Source organism: Cataglyphis hispanica, chromosome 12 (assembly GCF_021464435.1).
Source record: "Cataglyphis hispanica isolate Lineage 1 chromosome 12, ULB_Chis1_1.0, whole genome shotgun sequence".
In the NCBI taxonomy this organism is placed as follows: Eukaryota; Metazoa; Arthropoda; class Insecta; order Hymenoptera; family Formicidae; genus Cataglyphis; species Cataglyphis hispanica.
Window position 1 is genome coordinate 7,015,851 of NC_065965.1, and position 18,661 is coordinate 7,034,511.

Sequence of the window (18,661 nt, forward strand, 5' to 3'; positions counted from 1 at the left end):
ATGTAATGTTACAAAGGAATTTATTAATAATGCTCTCATTAATCAAATTTATATAAATGCAATATCTTGTGTTACTTTAAACAATAATAACTGAAAAGAATTTAAAAGTACACTCACAATATATATTTTTTAACTTTTTATATTGCAATTAGGCGAAATGATTATTGAGGATGTTGGAATATTTTGCATAGGAACATGAATATTGATGTGGTTTTTATCCAATAAAGAAAGAACTTATTTTTTTTTATAATATCACACATATTTATATATAACATTTATCATTCTAAGTTGTATAAAAATTGATTTTAACATAAAAATGATAGCGAAAAATAAATTTATTTTTATTTTGAATGAAAAAATGTATATGTGTATCTATGCACATTTCATATGTTTCATCTAATGACCTAATTACATTCATCTACACCTAATCATAAGTATTTGCAGATGTGTAAGAAGTATATGCAGAATGTACACATGAATTATACTTTTTATAAATAGCATACAATGTATTTATTAAAGCATATTCGCAGTTCAAACACATATAATCACTTTATTATGTATTCAGAGAGAAATATATTATCAACGATACCATACATGTAGGCAATAACAATAATCATGTCGATTATAATTGTTGTGTTTTTAGAGTTATATTTAAATTTCTTACTTTAAATTTATCATTTTACACAATTAATATACAATGTACTAAAATATTACTTATGTTCATCAACGTGCTGCTTCTCTAATTGTTTTTTATTGATAAATCTTTTGCAGTTGTATACATTTATCGAATAAAATCAAGAAAATATAAAGAATATTAAAAATTATGTAAGAGATATAAATTATGTGTTAATTAAATTTATATCCTAATTAAAATCTACCGATATTTGAAAAAGCAGCAAATAATGGCGCTCCGCTGGCCGTCGCTGTTGGTGGTTGCTGATCGCCAATATTTTTCAATAGATTACCTTGCAATAGACTGTCGAGAGCTTTCTGAACTGTCGGATCGTTTAGAAGAGGTGACGGTGAAACTCCCGTGGATGTGGTCGTCGTGGATGGTGTTGTGGCCGTGTTTGATGCTATCGGCATAACGTGCATTTATGAAGTTCAGGATTTCAATACCATCTGAATTTTCTACAGTATTTCAATCGTATTTGTTAAATATTGTTCACGTATCTATTTATAATACAGTCATGATATTTTACTATTAATCGAGATTTTTTACTTGCAAATATTTTATATTAAAATTACATTCTCAAGCAACTCGTATATGCTGCAAATATTTATGCATGATCAACACAACACGTACTTGAAATTTTGTTGATTTTATGTATATTATCTATTTAATCTTTACCTGTCCCCCAATTAGCTGGAGGAACTGGAACTGGTGCCGAAACTGGTGGTGGTACTGGGCTTGGTTCCGCCACTGTCGGCGCGTTTGTTTTACTGTTGTTCAGAATATTCAGTATTCGCGTCTGTAACTCAGCTTGTTTCGGATCGCTAATGGATGTGAGTGGCGTTTTTACCGGCAAATCCTTCGCGTCGCCCAATTCAATTTGCATTTGTTCCTCGCGTTTCATATCAAGATACTTTATGACGCGATCGTACTGTAGGACCGTAAGCTGATGATTGTCAGCTAGCATGTTTAGTAAAACTTGAATAGCGTCCGGATGATGTTCACTCGCGAGAGGTGTGTTCAAAGGAACCGAACGGCCACCTGCTTTGTAATTCGTAAAATCTCGCGAAATTAAATTTATAGCATCTTCAACAGGCATGTTCCTGTGTTCTATAATAAAAATGATATAATGCCGACCAATTAGTGTTGTAATAAATTATTATTATTATGACAAACTTAAACTTGACGAATTTTAAGGAAGATACTAATTCTCGTAATTAACATCTTATTGAAATTTTTTACCTTGTGGTAAACCGTGTAAAATATTCAGCGTCAAGGAATGATGTTCATGATTGATGGGTGTTACTACTACGGCGTATAGGCAACCGCGACTTGCAATATTTCCTAAAACACGGCCTAAGGGAACATCCTCGTTCGGAAACAGCAAGTCTACCATTAAGCCGATTTGCTTCAATCGTAATTCGATATCTTCTGCATATTTCCTGCATGTTTGATAAACAATATATGTGTTGTATCACATAAATATCTAACTTTATATAATTATAAGTAAAGATTAACTTCTCACGTTAATGCTTTATTGACGACGATTATTTCGCAGTCGTTTTTCTCAGTTGTGAGATAATCCACTGAGGTTCCACTAACATTTCTGTAAGACGAATGAATGTTTTATTATCCATATTCCCATTCATATAGTTATCTCTATCAAACTATTAAATTAATTGCTATTAAAAAAATTAAAGTTAAATGCATTAAAATTGCTTTTAAATTAATTAAAAAATTGACAATAGTTGTATTATGTCTATAAGAAAAATATTCAACAGAATTTTATTGGTTATACTATATTGTGAATATTGTTAAATATCCGTAAAGTAAGATAAAATGGGCAAATGAAAGGCAATGTGCTGGATGAGGGGCTGCCAAAATATGTATTCATTTTAGTTGTAATTATGTTTATTAAACGTTTCGGTCCAAGTATTAAATCATCTTTAGTAACTGTATACAATCATGATAAAAAATAAACTCGAAATATAAAAGAGACTTATATTAAAAAAAGTGAATTTATGTATGTCTTTTGACATATTCTAAAAACGTTCAGAGCGTATCGAGTATACCGTGTTTGACAACGATGACAATACTAATGATATATAAATTTAACACAAAAGTTACGGTCGAAATATAAACAGACATACAAATACATCATAATATTTTGTATGTCTGTTTATATTTGGACTGTAACCTTGTGTTAAATTCTTAAATTATTAAATTATTAGTGTTATATGATAGTTTTGGCATCTCTCATCCAATGCATTGGCTTGCATTTGCCGGTTTTATTTTACTTTATGAATATTTATTATATATTTAGAACATAATATATTAAATTCTGTTAAATTAAAATTTTTTGATTGTTATTAAAAATGTCTATGATATGTTATTAAAAATGACTATATTTTACCCAAAACTCGCATTTGTTCCAGAAGTTTTAAAATCATCATAACGATTTCCACTGTCATTAAATGAATCTCTGGCAAAATTGTTGCCACGTAGTCTATCTCCTTGTTTGTGATCCCAATCTCTATTTATTTTGTCTTCTATTCGATTACCTCTATTAATTGGGCTTCTATCTCTGAAATTATTCGCATTGTTTGGATTGTTCTGATTATTCTTGTTTCTATTCTTTCCACCTCTTGTGCCTCGAGCTCTATGAGTATTGTTTCCGCCTCCCCCACCAGAACCAGCATTTTGATTTTGGTTATTGCCTGGATTAGTTTGATTTCGATTCTGATTTCCTCCGGGCCTATTCTGATTTCCCATCTGATTATTATTTCCAAACTGATTGTTGAGGCCTCTATTTTGATTGCCGTGAACCGGATTAGCAAATTGATCATTTCCACGATTTGGATTACCTAAATTGAATTGATTGTTTCCACGGTTTTGAGGGGGATTACTAAAAGGATCGTTTCCATTGTTATTATTATTATTATGTTTTCCATTATATTGGTCATTGTCACTATTTCCTGTTTGATTTCCATCATCAAAGTTACTGTTTCCACTGCTTCTATTTTGAGCATTTAAGTCCTTTTGGTTGTTACCAAAAGTACTATCATTCGCAAAGTTTGGATTCCCGCCGATATAATTTGGTTTATTTGCACTGAAAGAATCAGTCGCATTATTGAATTGATTATTCATGGAATTAAATTGATTGTTCAGTCCACTCATTTGCTTTGCACTTGTATTTCCTGCATTTCCACTAGATTGATTATTATCCTTCTTTGCTGGTCTGACATCTAAAAAAAATATAGACAAATAAGAAATATTTTGAATTATCTCCTTACGCATCTTTTCTCTTGAAATAAATATTGACTAATATCAAAAAAGGAGATCCTCATAATTGGATAAAAAATTATATAATCAAATATAAGAAAAATAATTAAGTATGCAAGTCTGCAACTATTTTACTTTCTATATTGTACCTATACGTCTGCCTTTAAACAGTGCACCATTTTCATGCTGTATAGCTTTCTGAGCAGATTGTTCATCTTCAAATTGTACAAATCCAAAGCCTCTGTTTATTATCGATGCTATAACAATTCCATATTTGGAGAAATATTCTTCCAGTTCTAACTTTGTAACATCATCAGTTTGTAAATGACCCACAAATATGCGACTGGACGCTGTAGCAGGATCTTTTAGAAGTCTGGCACTCATCCTGAGTTTTTATAATGAAAAAAATTTAAGAATTAAACAATTGTTAAACTGCTGGTGTGTTTTTTATCTAATTTAGTAAAATTCATAAAAATTATATGTTTTGCATTGGATTGAAAGATATTAGCATTTATAACTTTATTAAAGTTGATTTTTTTATCTGTTCTTACTATGTATAAAATATTAATTCAACTTTGTATATATGTATAAATCTTATGATATATACAGTGCAAAGTATATTATTTCAGATTTCTTATAATTATTATGCAATATATTGTCTCTATCAAAATATTAAACATAATATTTTATTTCCTAAATAATTAATATTAAATAAAATAATATTATTATAGATCAATGGCAAAGACATGGGAGAAAGAGGCATAACATAAATAACATAAGTGCTGTACAATAAAAATTCTAATTACATTGTTGCTTAAATTTTAATTAAGTTAAAATGATATGATTAGTAGAATATCAAATTGAATATATTTTGTGCTTATTCATGCTAATAAAATAACTTCTTGCTTACTTTTAATGATATATCAATCAGTCACTAAGAGAGAGTCTAATTTTAAAACTCTCTAAATCCTGATAACTTGGAACACAATAAATTCAGTAAATACTGTAAGTTTCAAGAAAAAATCAGCGAAGAGCATTCTCTTTCAAAAAGAAAATCCTATAATCGTGCATTGGAACAATCCTTCGACACTATATTATAAAACATTGGATTGTGTCCGAATTTAAACTGACGTCTTAATTGTGTCCTAATTGAATTAATGTAAGATAAATACGTAGGATCACGCACTATACTATTGAAATCTCGATCACTGTTTGTTTGCGTACAAAATCGTTTGTCGATTTATGACGAAACCATCTTGCCGAAGTGTACATGTACATTAGTTTTCAAGCACGAATCACAAAGAATCAAACGTAGAAAGAAGACTCATGAAAGAATTGTGGACCTTTATCGGGCGTAGCGATTGGCTGTTGGGTAGAAAATCCCCAGAATCCTAAAGTCTGTATCAGTCTACGCATTGAAATTGAAATTTTACTAATCAGGACAAAAAAGATTTTAGTTTCTTTTGTTCTAATTAGTCTAATTTCAATTTTTAATACGTAATAAATTCTCTCTCTCTCTCTCTCTCTTCAATGCGTAGTTTGATACAGATACAAACTTTAGATGCAGTGTAAATCCTCGATAATGATTTTATCTTATCACTCGTAATATTTTTCGTTTTATCGAACGCAGAATATTTCATTCGACGAGTTGCCAAGTTGCCTCTGAACTGTTATATGGTCAAAGTTCAAGTGCTTGTTCAGGTTCAGAGTTTTCTGTCATCATTGATCTCATATGTCATTCTCTTTAATAGACAGTCATATGATTTGGCTACGCTCGACAGTTGACACACCTATATCTTCTGTTTCGCGAGCGACGTATGTAAATGATATAGTGCTTGAGCGTTCCGATAAATCCAAACCTGTTTGTATTTCAATCGTTGCTGAAAAAAATGGGTAATAGATCGAGTCTTCTTCTACGTGAGGATGAAATAGCGCAAATACAGAATGCCACCGGTTGCAAGTATCTCTTTAATTTATATCCGTATATATTCTTTTCTTTTTGCGGTAAAAACCAGATATTTAGACTAAACAATTTTAAACTAAACAATATTTAAAGACGAGGTATAATTTCTATCACTTCTGTGCTATTATAGTTACACCAAATCAAATCGAACGGTTGTACAGCCGTTTCACGAGCCTGGATCGCGGTGATTGCGGAACGCTCAGTCGAGAGGATTTTCTCAGAATCCCAGAATTGGCAATAAATCCGCTTGGTGAGAGAATAGTGAACGCTTTTTTCGAAGAGAGCGGAAACGATAGAGTGAATTTCTTGCAATTCATGCAAGTCCTGGCTCATTTCAGGCCAATCAAGAAAAACAGTCCTAATCGATTGAACTCTAGGCAGCAAAAGTTGAAATGTAAATATCGAGCATAAAGAAATAACATGATTGTTCAAAATATTTTCCAATCTTGTGAAATATAATATGAAAAAAATATAAACACCAGGGAAACTTTTTAGGAACACAATTCAATATTTTTTAATTGTTAATCTTATTGAAATGTAACAGTCTTCCCCATGTGTAGTTTTCGTATATTTAAATATTTATATAGTTAATTTCGCACCATTTTTTCAGTTGCATTTAAAATGTATGACTTGGATAATGATGATTTGATCTCAAAAGATGAACTACTTGCTATTTTGCACATGATGGTTGGCGCCAATATTAGGTAAAAATTACACATTTTTTTCTTACAATTGACAATATATCAATACTTTTATAACATCTTATATGGATCTATTTTTATAATCACATTCATATCTTACATAAATGATAAAACATATAAGACATACAAATCTGATAATTTAATATATATAAAATATATATATATATATATATATATATATATATATATATATATATGTAATAAATACATATATATTGCAGTGAGGAACAGTTAACTAGCATTGCTGAGCGGACTATAGTTGAAGCTGATGAAAATGGAGATGGTATGATATCATTTGAAGAATTCTGCAAAGCATTAGAACGTACAGATGTTGAGCAAAAAATGTCCATAAGATTTCTCAGTTGAATTGATTGTTCTATATGACATATGGTATAAAATTTATACATATTGAAATAAGTGTTGAGAAATTATGTTGTGACTTTCTTTCACAATTACAAAAAATTCTGTTATAAATATATATTTATACCTATTATGTGTAAATAATATGTAAATATTCTTATATATTATACCGTTGCCATTATCAAGGAGATATGGAGTATCGATATAAGTGGAAATAATTTCCCATACATGCTTAAATGGCATTGTTTTTATTCATGATAGTAGTCAATGAAATGTATAAGTAAATAAAACAAGAACAAAAAAAAAAAAAGAAGGAAAGGGTTAGAAAAAATTCAGTCTCTATCTTACATTGTATTAATAAGATGAATAGTTCTATGAAGTAAACACAAGACATAAAAAAAAATGATAACAAAGACTTGTGTAAATTGTAGCTTAATATTGTCAAAAGATTATAAGAAATATATTATCTTTGAATTGATCGCATACAATATTCTCCGATGTTTTCCAACATAATTTCTTATTCAATATAATATTATAATATTTAACGTAGAATATAATATTACATATACAAATTTAAAGTAAACAGAAATAGTAATATATATGAATATAAAAATTTTTAAAATACATGTGAATAGAAAATTAATCTATTAAAAATTATTATCTATTTCTTTTAATGTATAAGTACATTTCTATAAATCAAATTTTCTTTTTACAAATATTGTAAAAATGTACTGTAAATGATGAGAAATTACATGAATAAAAACTTTTTAAATACTTTATTAATTTTGCTTATCTTGTACCAACTTCTGTCTCAAAAATATTTTTAACAATTATAACAAAATATTTATATCAGAGACAAAAATATAAAAAAATTTTTATTTCCAAAAAATATTCTTAAAATTATTATTGTGCAATTCATCATATTGAAAGTGAATAATAATATGAAAATAATGACAACAAGCTCCAAGTGGAAAACCTATATTAAAAATGCTATTTTGTATTTCAGATACAAAAAATGATTATATGCATTTTTTGTGTGTATGTTTCATTCCAATATAAGAAATATATAAGAATTTTCTTGTTTTATATTTTAAACAATTATTTTTTTATGTATTTTGCTTTTTAAATGTATCTGATAACAAATCTTGTCTAAGAAAACTCACACACTTTGTTTCTATCTCTTAACTATCTATATTTTAATTTTAATTCTTTTGTACATATTTCAGATTTTTGCAGTAGACTTTTTTATTCTTTGTAATGGAAGAGGTTTGTTTAACAGAAATATAAGTGTAACTAATATATTAAAGAATATAATAAAATTTTATTTCATAATTGTAATAATAAAATGCGCATTTAGATATGTTGATTCCATATTCGCTAAAATGATAAATATAAAATTTATCTTGATCTTAATATTACTACAAAAATTCTACAAATAATAAGAATATTACTGCAATATAAAAATTTTAATATTATAATTAAATATATATATATATATATATATATATATATATATATATATATATATATATAAAAATGTTTCCTTCTCTTATAGGGCAGTAACAAATATTGGCAGAAAGATCATAACATCATCAATCTTTGAAAAAAATTTGCAGATTATACAATCCATTATACAATCCACATTATTTGTTTACAATTTTTCTCTCTTTCTCACTTTAACATGTTATAATATCGAAATTTTTATATTATATGCAGAGAATGGTTTTTTTCCAGATATTATAACAAATAAAAATATTAATTTAAAAAAAAATATATATGGTAACACGTTTATGTTACAACTGAAAATAATTCATATGATTACATCATATGTAAGCAACAAATGTTTATAAATATTTTTTATCCAGCCGAAAATACAGCTAGGTCAATTTTTGTTATAAATATTAATTATATATATATGTGTGTGTGTGTGTGTGTAATTTAAATTTCCATATAGCTCTAGGAGCAAGCTTTTTTATATATTTTTAATAATGTTTAATAATTGCTCCTATTTTCTTTAAATATATCTTTGCACATCTTTTGTGGTGAAATGTGTCATAAAACTTAAGTTGTATTGGATATCAATTACATAATGCATAAACCTTATTTATGGGATGGATATTTTTTAAAATAGAAATTATAAAAAAATAATGAAAAATAATTCTATTACAAAATGATAGAATATTAATGCCATTTATATTAACATATTGGATTGGAACATATGAATTATGTTTTACATATTGTGGTTTCAATAATTTATGGATTTCTTGTATTGCAAAATATTATTCTTTAAAAATAATATAAATAGAAAACTATTTTTGTATATACTGTGTTGTATATTAATCTCCCTCATTTTAAGATTATATATTCCTTTCTTTTTTGTTTTTTCTTATTCATCTTTTCTATTTTAAAATAATGTAACAGTAAAAAATGATTTCTATTATATGAATATGATTCATCTCCATTATGTCAATGCTCATATGTAATGGCACGAGTAAAATATGTATGAGAAACTAATAACTGCTAATCCTTGTTCGATAATCAGCTATTTCTTTTTTTTTATATTATACACTATTAGACATTACAAATGCTTTAACAGTCACTGAATAGGCACTTTTTGATCCAATCATGTCTGTTTAAGACAATTTTGTCCTTTTTCTGTAACTTTTAAAGCTAATACATGACATAATATTTAAAAATTGTCGTTTTCCTAATTTATTCAAAACAAAATAATACTTTTATTCGACATTTAGTTTCATATTTAAATATTACACAATTAAATGCTAATTTTTACTTATTTGGCTTTTTGTTTTTTTCTTTAAATTTATGATTATGATCTATCTAAATACATAATGTGTTCTTTTCTGTAAAGAAAGTATCTACTTAAATGTTAAGACATTTATAATGCTCTGTGTATACATACATATAATTATCCAAACGTCTTTGAGAAAAATTGTCACGCGCATAAAATATATTTAATATAACAATATCACAATCTATTTTTTATCAATTTTCGCATACCTAGCTGCACGTATATATAAAATATGCGTCCCGTAATTCAGGCAGTATAAAATCGGAAACAAATTGCGTGCACAAAACGCATATACTTTCGTCTTCTTCTTCAGCATAAGTACTTGTTTTAAGTAATTATGACAATTCGTTGCACGAATACTTTACGTACCTCGATTATTTGTAAGTCTTAATGCTTGAATAACGCTTCGTTTTCGGGATTGTCATCCCTGTGCTTTTCGAGATTTCCGGACAAAGTCGGATCCGGTCGCCGTCTTTTGAAGAAGCCGAGTTTTCTCAATATTAATGTAAGTAAAATGAACAGTAACATACCCGCCACTGCAGCCACTATATATATCCATACTGGCACAGGTTCAGCTTCTTGCTGATCCAGCAGATCTGGATAAGCGATTGTCTCAGCCTATGTGATAACATCAAATAACATTAACATGATGACAGTTAAACATGATTTTTATCATATATAATACTTTTAATATGTAATACTTTTTAATATGTATATATATAGATGTTTCAAAGAAAAATGTGATCGCAAAATTTCTTTATCATTTAATTTTTACTATATAGAATGATTGCAATGCATAAAAATGTAATATTGCATATATAGTCAAATACTTACAATTGCATGATCATCTTTCAAGTTTTCTTGCTGTATCACAACATTCGGAGGTATTATTATTCTAGCATTAGAACCTATTTTGACCATATCTACTTTCGGATAATCCTCGACCAAAGTAGAATTCCAAAGTCTGAAATCAATCATTTCTTTAAAAAAAATATATAAAATATATAAAATATATAAAATTTTCTAACTTTAAAATTGATATAATTAAAATATTTTAATTTTAAACAAATTAAAAGATTAGTCATTAATATTAAGATTTTATATTCCCCACATAATTAAAAATATTATAATTATTAACAATAATTATTAACAATTATTAACATGAAAATATGTTTCAGACAATATAATATATTTAATAATAATTAATTTTTTACATTTTTATTATATTACCTTGCTTTAACAGTTATGATGGCTTCCTGTTTCCTTTGCAAATTATATATGTAACATATAATGTCAAAACACTTGGCTGTACCAGCTTTACAATTCTGTAACACAAAATCTTCCATCATAAAATATTCTACTATCAAAATGTTTTATACAAAAGTGTAAAGATTACTTAAAAATATAAAAATGATTATTTCGAGAGTAAAATCTTATAAAAAGATTTTACCCTTAATTTATTTTTGCTCATAACATAATCATCTTTAAACAAAAATAATAAATCATCTTATATAAAAATTTGTTATAAATTCCGTTTTTAGTCCAAAAAACTTAGTGCTGCAATCCGCGAGCGCAATTAAATACGAATGAAGGAGCTCTTACCATTGAAACCACACGATGTCGATGTCCATCTTTGTCGATAATCGTTCGCGTATTGACAACTTTCTCCGTGTCTCGTGTTGTTCTTACATGATTAGTGTGATTGTACAAGATTGTCGGTCGAGTTGAAGATTGCAAAATGCTATCGGTATCATCAAAATTAATACTATCTTGCAATTTTAAAGGATTAACCACATGACCTGGTGGCAGTGTACATTCACCATCTGCTAAAGCTAAATTATTTAACATACATTAGCAACATATTATAAAAAATTGATCAAACGTCAGCTGGAAAACGAATTTTATATTACCTTGAATAGTTGGCATCTCTTCCATGTATAACAACCATTTGCCATGCGCTTTGTCGTTCGCGACTTCATAAGGCCAAGAAATGCGCACCTCCACAGTACTAACTTTCCATGGACCTTCATTGAATACTTCGTAAATGTGTGACACTTTCGGTCCTATTTCATTCAAATGTTTTATCGCGGATTCACCGACTACTGGACCACCATAAAATGCCCACTGAGTTTTTGCACTCCTACAAATAAAAGTAAATTAACGTTAGTATAATGTATGATAAAAATGCATAAAAATTAATTTTATTAAATAATTTAAAGAATTTAATTTACATTTTTTATTAAGGCAAGCATAAATTCGTTAAATTAAGCCTTTAATTATCTTTATATTCAATGACTTCTTTCTCTCTCGCTTTTTTGATTAATCAATTGAACAATGTATTCTTCAATTATTGGCATGTAAAAATTTTTATACAATGATAAATACAATGTACTATTGTGGATTGACAATATATTATAATGATTACCCTTTAATTGATAGCTCGGCACGTTTTAACACTGTAGCTTGTAATACAGTAGGTCGCTTTTCTTTGACTTCCTTCGATGTGGAGTTTGTGAAAATAGTGAAACCTAATTGTGATTCGTTATCCTCGAGACCTTTAGGATCGAATCTCACTTGTATGTCCACCGTTTTGTCCTTCTTAAATGGATTGCCGATAGAGCATGATACCAGAGTAGCATTATGCAGATTGCAAATTATAGAATCATTGCTCTTGCTGGCAATGTAATTCAAGCTCTGCGAGTGAACAATAAATAGTTGAGCCTCGTATGCAGATTCACCGATGTTTGCCACATTAACTTCTACCACTATTTCTTCTCTCTCGCCCAAAAGTAACTCGTAGAAATCCGGCTTTATGGAAGAAGCTAATAAAATGAGGAATATTTCGTCAAACAATTTTTTAAAAGTAAGGTTGAAGTTTCTGATGTATAATTCTTTTAATAATCTCAAATGTTTAATATATTTTGTTCTATAAGTAGTGTTTTCTTTTATATTATCATTAAGTTAGACTTCTGCATCTTTAATTTATTGAAACCAAATGGCATTCATGCAAATGATACATACATGAATGTTATCATTTTGTGAATATATGCAATCAGATTAAGAAGATAGATGTTCAATCAAAATTTATTTTAATTATTATTATAATTAATAATAATTAAAATTAAATAGAATTATATATATAATAATAATTCCTTTTTAAACATAAAACTATGTAAGAAAGAAATATATACCTGATAAATTCAGTTTAGCTGTCATTTGTAAATCGCTTTCGCAGATATCATTGTTTCCACAGTCTTTCTGAAAAACGGCCTCGAATACACGCGCGGCTTCTTGCTGATTGAGTATCGGATAATTCTTCATATCAGGCAAAGGAGCACCTTCGGGAGGCATGACTGGTTCTTCTTGTATCAATGAATAATTCAAACGGAATTTAATAGGCGACTGGATGTCGCGTGTATTCTCCTATTAAATAAAAACAAATATATTATTTATTCGCAATAAAAATTAGATTAGTTCTAAAAAAGCAAACGAATAAAAAGCACTGAAACAATAATAATAATGTTTAATATTCATTGCAAAATTTTTTATATAAAGCGCATTAAAAACAATTGTATATAAAAACTAAAGCACACTTTCTAATAAATCTTTTTATTTTAATCATTTGAGTACCAACGAAGATAGTATTGCTTCTTCATTTTCCGTTATTAGAAATATGAGTTTGACACTTTACCTTCAAATAGACAATTTCCTTCTGACAATGTACCAACTTTGTGGTATCTAAGGTAACTGTTCGATTAATGTAATGAGGACGTGCATTACCACTGGCGCCGAACCAAACCCTTGAGAATTTTTTAGTCCCGGTATAGGTCTCTGCTTCGATGTAATAATTTAATCTTAGATTTTGCATAGATTCCTCCTTCGTTAACGATTCCGTTTTGCAACAAGCCTCGAATGTAAAACTGCAAATTTTTACGTATTTTAACAATCATTAATAATTTTGCATAATTTTGCAACAACTGCGAGTTAGCATATTTTCGTTGTATATTTATTTGACAATTCATATTTATATTTCGTATTAATTGTTTTTAAGGATGACAATTATGGAATGATTATGACTATGTTACCATGTATGATTTGACTCTGGGTCGGCTAAGCATCCAATTCGATTAGGATCAATAGGTTCTATTGTATCCTGATATATTCCACCCTTTTTCGCATAACGTATATAAGTGGAGATATCGATGATTTTCTTCGAACGAAGAAGTACGATTGCATCGTTTTCATATGCACCAATCAAGAGATCTGAATAACCATTATGATCCATATCAATACCTCCACTTAATGAGTAACCGAATGTTTTCAATGGTGAGGGCATATCTTCAGCATGAATTATCTATTAAATAACAACAAACATAAAATAAGATTATATATAGGTAAAATAAATCTATTATTATATCAATTATGAAAAAATAATTAAATAAAATTACATAGATTAAATATACAAAGCACAGTAAGTTTCAAGAAAGTCTATTACCTGCGATGGTGTTTTAATTATACCATTCTTGGAACCCAAATAGATATAGACTGCGCCCTTCCCTTCATATGGAGCGCCAATTGCAATATCCTCGTATCCATCCTTATTCAAATCACCCAAATTTGTCAATGCGAATCCAAATCTATCATTAATTTATCATTACTGTATTCAATTATCAACTCAAGAGAAAAAGTGAAAAAGTATAAAATATAAGAATATCATAATAAACCTCGATTCTTCATGACCGACGAGTTTGACAGGCAAACATTTCTCGTTATCTTTGATATTTTTGCATATATCTAGCGATGTATAAATATAAACAGCTCCACCTTCTGCTTTATTGAAATAAAACGGCGCTGCTACGATCAAATCAGTTATTCTAAAATGACAAATATTGAAATATATAGATTAAAAAAATTGATTATCTGTAATATATAAAATTATTTTTTGAAATAAAAAGAGAAACAAAGAGACACTAATAAAGATATTATTTAAGTGATATATAAATCATTGATGCTAAAATAATGAATTATAACACATGAATAAAGTATGTAATAGATGTATCAAATGCACAATGTCTTACTTGTCTCCATTTATATCTGCCGACGTGATTTCGTATCCATAGCTTGATGCAAATTGCTCGCCGTCCAGAATAAGAGCGATATCCATGTCCTGCTTGAAATCGCGTCTAGTAAACAAAACCACTTGGCCAGTGCCGTTAGATCGAGGAGCGCCCGCCGCGTAAGCCAAACCTTTGCCGAAGAAGTTTCCAACAGCCACAGACATCCCTGTAACAGCGTTGATTAAGCAAAGTATTCATATATGGCGTAACATATCACTGGCTGAGAGAAAGAACCAATAATTTAACAATCATATAAATCCGGAAAAGCGATAATGGATATATAAAAAATCAATTCTCAGCCAGAGAGATATATTTCTAATAAGGCTATATATACCGAGATAGCTATATTTATTTACGGGCGAGGAATCTTGCATTGGCGCGTTGTAAACTGTATTGTCCCTAGTTAGAAACTCATCGGACACTGTGAATAGATACAGGGTCCCTCGCCAAGTGTGCGGTCCCGGGGTGCCGATCACCACGCGATCCTCCGTGGTTAATAAACCGCTGACTCCGGCTTGACAATAACCAAATTGCTCATGGGCTCTAAAAAAAATCGAGAAAGTGTTGAGTACTTGATAATATTGGAAATTTAAACAAGTCTGGTTAGATATATTCAGAAATAGATAGATAGATATATACAGAAATATGTCTAAATATTTCAAATAATTTATATTACTTGTTTGTAGGCTTTCCAGAACACGGCTTCTTTAAATCATCATATTTCAAGTCTTGAGATAATATGTAGCATTGACCCTGACCCCATTGCGAATCGGCAGTCTTCACGATATGACGATGTGCGCATACCTGGAAGCAGATGCAATGAATTAAATAATCTTTATATGCATATACATATCTCTCTGAGATATAGCATTATCGTGATTTTATGATCTGTTGACTCACCATAACTTTACCCCCTACTCCCTGACTACGTACAGTCACTCCTAACCACTGGTTATCTTTTATTTCATCATTTCCTGGTGGTATTAAATCATCGGATTCCAAATCTGGAAAAAATACGTTTTTTAGAGTTGGAAATTTAAGAATGAATTATTACCTATGTTTAAAGAAAAATTAAATTACGAATTTTATATATACACTATAACTTTCATTTATAATATATATAACAGTTAAAAATTTATTATCATAATTGTGCATTTTTAAATTAAATAAATTTAAATATAATAACAGAAATAATTTAGAAGCAATAATAAATAAAATAAAAATGGTAAAAAAAAAATATATAAAACTAAATCAATTAATAAAACTTTTATCAAAATATTGAGATAATAACTGTTAAATTTTTAGTAATGAAATTAATTTAGTAGATTTATTACAAAATTTAGGAAAATATGATAGATATTAATAAATGAATAATGATATAATAAATAATGATATAAATAAATGTAACAATTTTAAATTACCAGATTATAATTATTTACTTGTTTAATATTTTGTTTTTAAAGAACAAATCACCTTTTTATTAAATGCATTATGAATAGTCATGCACATATAAAGATAAATATGATTAAATAAGCATTGCATGATAATCACAAAATGATAAATAAATAAAAACAAACAAATAATAATGTTAGTAAAAGCAAAAATGTCAGTTAGCATAAAAGTGCTATATACAATTTTATAGATCGCAATTTGTCAATTGCTATTATCATTATCACAAAATATCCTGTCTTTATTTCTATGTTATTTGAACAAAAGCAAGTTTTAATAAAAAGGATTAGTTTAATAAAAGGATTATATAATAGATCATTGAGATTAATTTTTTTATATTGCATGCTCTCACATTTTTAATGTGAGATATGTTTATTCAACAAAGATATATGCAATTTGTGAATGGCAAACCGCTGGTGAAAACTCTCAAACTCTTCATTCAATTCATTCTGCAAAGACTGCTGAAATTTATACACTTACTTGAATCGTACGATTCGTATTCATATGGTCTGTATAATAGACCATCGCCCACTGGTTTACCGAAACATGATTCAACAAAAAAGCATCTTATTATACATAATATAAAATTGAGTATTAAATGAAAAATAAATAAATACATTGTATTAATTAAAGATTCATCAACCTATATATTAGCAAAACATAAAGACATGTGCAACCCAATACCCTGACATTCAAATATTATACAGAATTTAATAGAGCATAATAATAATTTAATTTATACAATAGTATAAATTGAATTATTATTGATATAAATACATTTTCAATTATCACAATAATAATTAGAAATAAATAATATATAAAACGTACTCAGACGTCCATCTGTAATAACTTGAGTACAATCTCTGGAGTATGTTGACATCGGACATTGCCATAATGCCCCTGATCTCTTTGTTCCTGGTTGTCGATTTTGATCCAAAGGTGCACCAACCAGCATCCTGTAAAAAAAGGGATAATCACAGATTAAATTAAAATTAAATAATTTTTAAATGAAAATTTTTATGCATGCAAACTGTGTGTGTGTAAACACAGACATATTTTTAATAAAGAAGATACCAGAATAAACCATTCTAATTTTTTTAGTATTAATTTTTTAATATTAATCTAGGATTAAGCTAAGTTTAAAATTTTCATTTAAAAAAAAATTGCTACAATAAAATTTATATAATAAAATTTTTATGTATTTAATGAGTTTTATTTTTTTATAATATATTATTAATTATAGCAATCTTTTTACATAAGAAAGTTTCTTTTTATACAAGAAATCTCGTTTAAATAAATTTGTTACAATTGAAAGATTTAGGAAAGAAATAACTTTAGTATATATATTATAATATATTATATTTAAGAGATCACTATTCTCTTTCTCTCTCTCTCTCTCTCTCTTTCTCTTACATTTAATTGTGTAGTAACATCTTAATGTTACAAAATCTAAGAAACAATAAAGAATAATAGCAACAAGTTATTAAGAAAAAAAACTTGTTGAATATATGTACCGCTTTAGTACCTACCAGCTTATTGGTCTCGACAACGAGTGATTCTCGACCTCTATATGTTCGGCCACCGAGTAACCGAAATAGGAGCCCTCCAGGCCCCTTTTGATAACAGGTATTCGTGGTTCCAGATTAAAAGCGTACGTGACGCACACACTCAGAGCGATCCACGGCAATGTGTTCATCTTTGTTGCTATTTTTATTTGTCACCGGCTATGTCGGAGCGATTTTTCAAATCCCGTTCCCCCGAGTCTTCCGCGCAACCACCGCTTCTGTCAAACACCACCGGCTATTCCTTTGTCATCACACTGTCGGGGCCAGCACTCGTACACCCTTCACAGACTCTTTCTACATTTTTGAAAACACATTACATTACCCACCTTATCCACCCACGCGCGTCCAGCATACTTTCACAGGGCTTGTACAGTGCCGGCAACATATCGTGTTGCATTATGTAATCGAATTTTCCTAGGAAATGTCATCAAGCCCACGCGCATGTGCATTGAAAATTGTAAAATCACGTTGAGATTCTTTCCACGGAAATCGACCAATCGGAACAGAGATTTCTTTGTCCCGATCTTCAGTGATCAGGAATCTCGATGCGATATCAATCTTCAATCCTTAATCTATGAGCTAAGAAAAAGATATAGGGACGTCATCTAGAATCATTCTCGTTTTATGGAGCCTGTTGAATTTGATCAACCCTTCCCTGGTCAGATTGGTCAGTGAGGGCCACGTGGGACCATTCAAATTCATAGAAGAAGTCGCTTCATGGAATTCCTGTAAAGATCCATAT

General features: G+C 28.8%; 3 protein-coding genes across 4 annotated transcripts; 1 reads left to right on the plus strand and 2 right to left on the minus strand.

Moving 5' to 3' along the window:
- Nucleotides 1-530: 530 nt before the first annotated feature.
- LOC126853451 (uncharacterized protein DDB_G0287625-like) lies at nt 531-5,221 on the minus strand. Its single transcript, XM_050599228.1, has 7 exons — nt 4,866-5,221; nt 4,105-4,340; nt 3,087-3,918; nt 2,199-2,279; nt 1,916-2,115; nt 1,352-1,783; nt 531-1,076 (listed from the first exon to the last, which is right to left on the minus strand). The coding sequence occupies exons 2-7, from the start codon at nt 4,337-4,339 to the stop codon at nt 868-870; spliced, it is 1,989 nt and encodes a 662-aa protein (XP_050455185.1). The 5' UTR covers nt 4,340; nt 4,866-5,221; the 3' UTR covers nt 531-867.
- A 240-nt stretch (nt 5,222-5,461) lies between these two features.
- LOC126853501 (calcineurin B homologous protein 1) lies at nt 5,462-7,758 on the plus strand. Its single transcript, XM_050599316.1, has 4 exons — nt 5,462-5,911; nt 6,049-6,312; nt 6,529-6,622; nt 6,841-7,758. The coding sequence occupies exons 1-4, from the start codon at nt 5,845-5,847 to the stop codon at nt 6,983-6,985; spliced, it is 570 nt and encodes a 189-aa protein (XP_050455273.1). The 5' UTR covers nt 5,462-5,844; the 3' UTR covers nt 6,986-7,758.
- Nucleotides 7,759-8,280: 522 nt separating this feature from the next.
- LOC126853436 (integrin alpha-PS1) lies at nt 8,281-18,272 on the minus strand. Of its 2 annotated transcripts, XM_050599188.1 has the most exons (18): nt 17,884-18,272; nt 17,183-17,310; nt 16,835-16,885; nt 15,806-15,909; nt 15,582-15,709; nt 15,240-15,448; nt 14,867-15,071; nt 14,513-14,662; nt 14,284-14,425; nt 13,874-14,142; nt 13,480-13,708; nt 12,980-13,211; nt 12,214-12,610; nt 11,699-11,928; nt 11,391-11,620; nt 11,019-11,113; nt 10,623-10,752; nt 8,281-10,406 (listed from the first exon to the last, which is right to left on the minus strand). In XM_050599188.1, the coding sequence occupies exons 1-18, from the start codon at nt 18,048-18,050 to the stop codon at nt 10,176-10,178; spliced, it is 3,327 nt and encodes a 1,108-aa protein (XP_050455145.1). In that variant the 5' UTR covers nt 18,051-18,272; the 3' UTR covers nt 8,281-10,175. The 2 variants fall into 2 exon arrangements, with proteins under 2 accessions (XP_050455145.1, XP_050455146.1); XM_050599189.1 differs by lacking the exon at nt 16,835-16,885 and having other exon boundaries at nt 17,884-18,271.
- Nucleotides 18,273-18,661: the final 389 nt, after the last annotated feature.

Bases quoted from the DNA above. Each gene is read 5' to 3' on its own strand.
- LOC126853501 (XM_050599316.1), top strand. From the start codon at position 5,845: ATGGGTAATAGATCGAGTCTTCTTCTACGTGAGGATGAAATAGCGCAA. The intron at 6,313-6,528 runs GTAAATATCGAG...CCATTTTTTCAG, and splicing joins TAGGCAGCAAAAGTTGAAAT to TTGCATTTAAAATGTATGAC. The intron at 6,623-6,840 runs GTAAAAATTACA...TATATATTGCAG, and splicing joins ATGGTTGGCGCCAATATTAG to TGAGGAACAGTTAACTAGCA.
- LOC126853436 (XM_050599188.1), bottom strand. From the start codon at position 18,050: ATGAACACATTGCCGTGGATCGCTCTGAGTGTGTGCGTCACGTACGCT. The intron at 14,426-14,512 runs GTTTATTATGAT...AATTAATGATAG, and splicing joins GTCGGTCATGAAGAATCGAG to ATTTGGATTCGCATTGACAA. The intron at 14,143-14,283 runs GTAATAGACTTT...GTTATTTAATAG, and splicing joins TAATTAAAACACCATCGCAG to ATAATTCATGCTGAAGATAT.
- LOC126853451 (XM_050599228.1), bottom strand. From the start codon at position 4,339: ATGAGTGCCAGACTTCTAAAAGATCCTGCTACAGCGTCCAGTCGCATA. The intron at 1,784-1,915 runs GTAAAAAATTTC...TTTTTATTATAG, and splicing joins TTTACACGGTTTACCACAAG to AACACAGGAACATGCCTGTT. The intron at 1,077-1,351 runs GTAAAGATTAAA...TTATGCCGATAG, and splicing joins TCCAGCTAATTGGGGGACAG to CATCAAACACGGCCACAACA.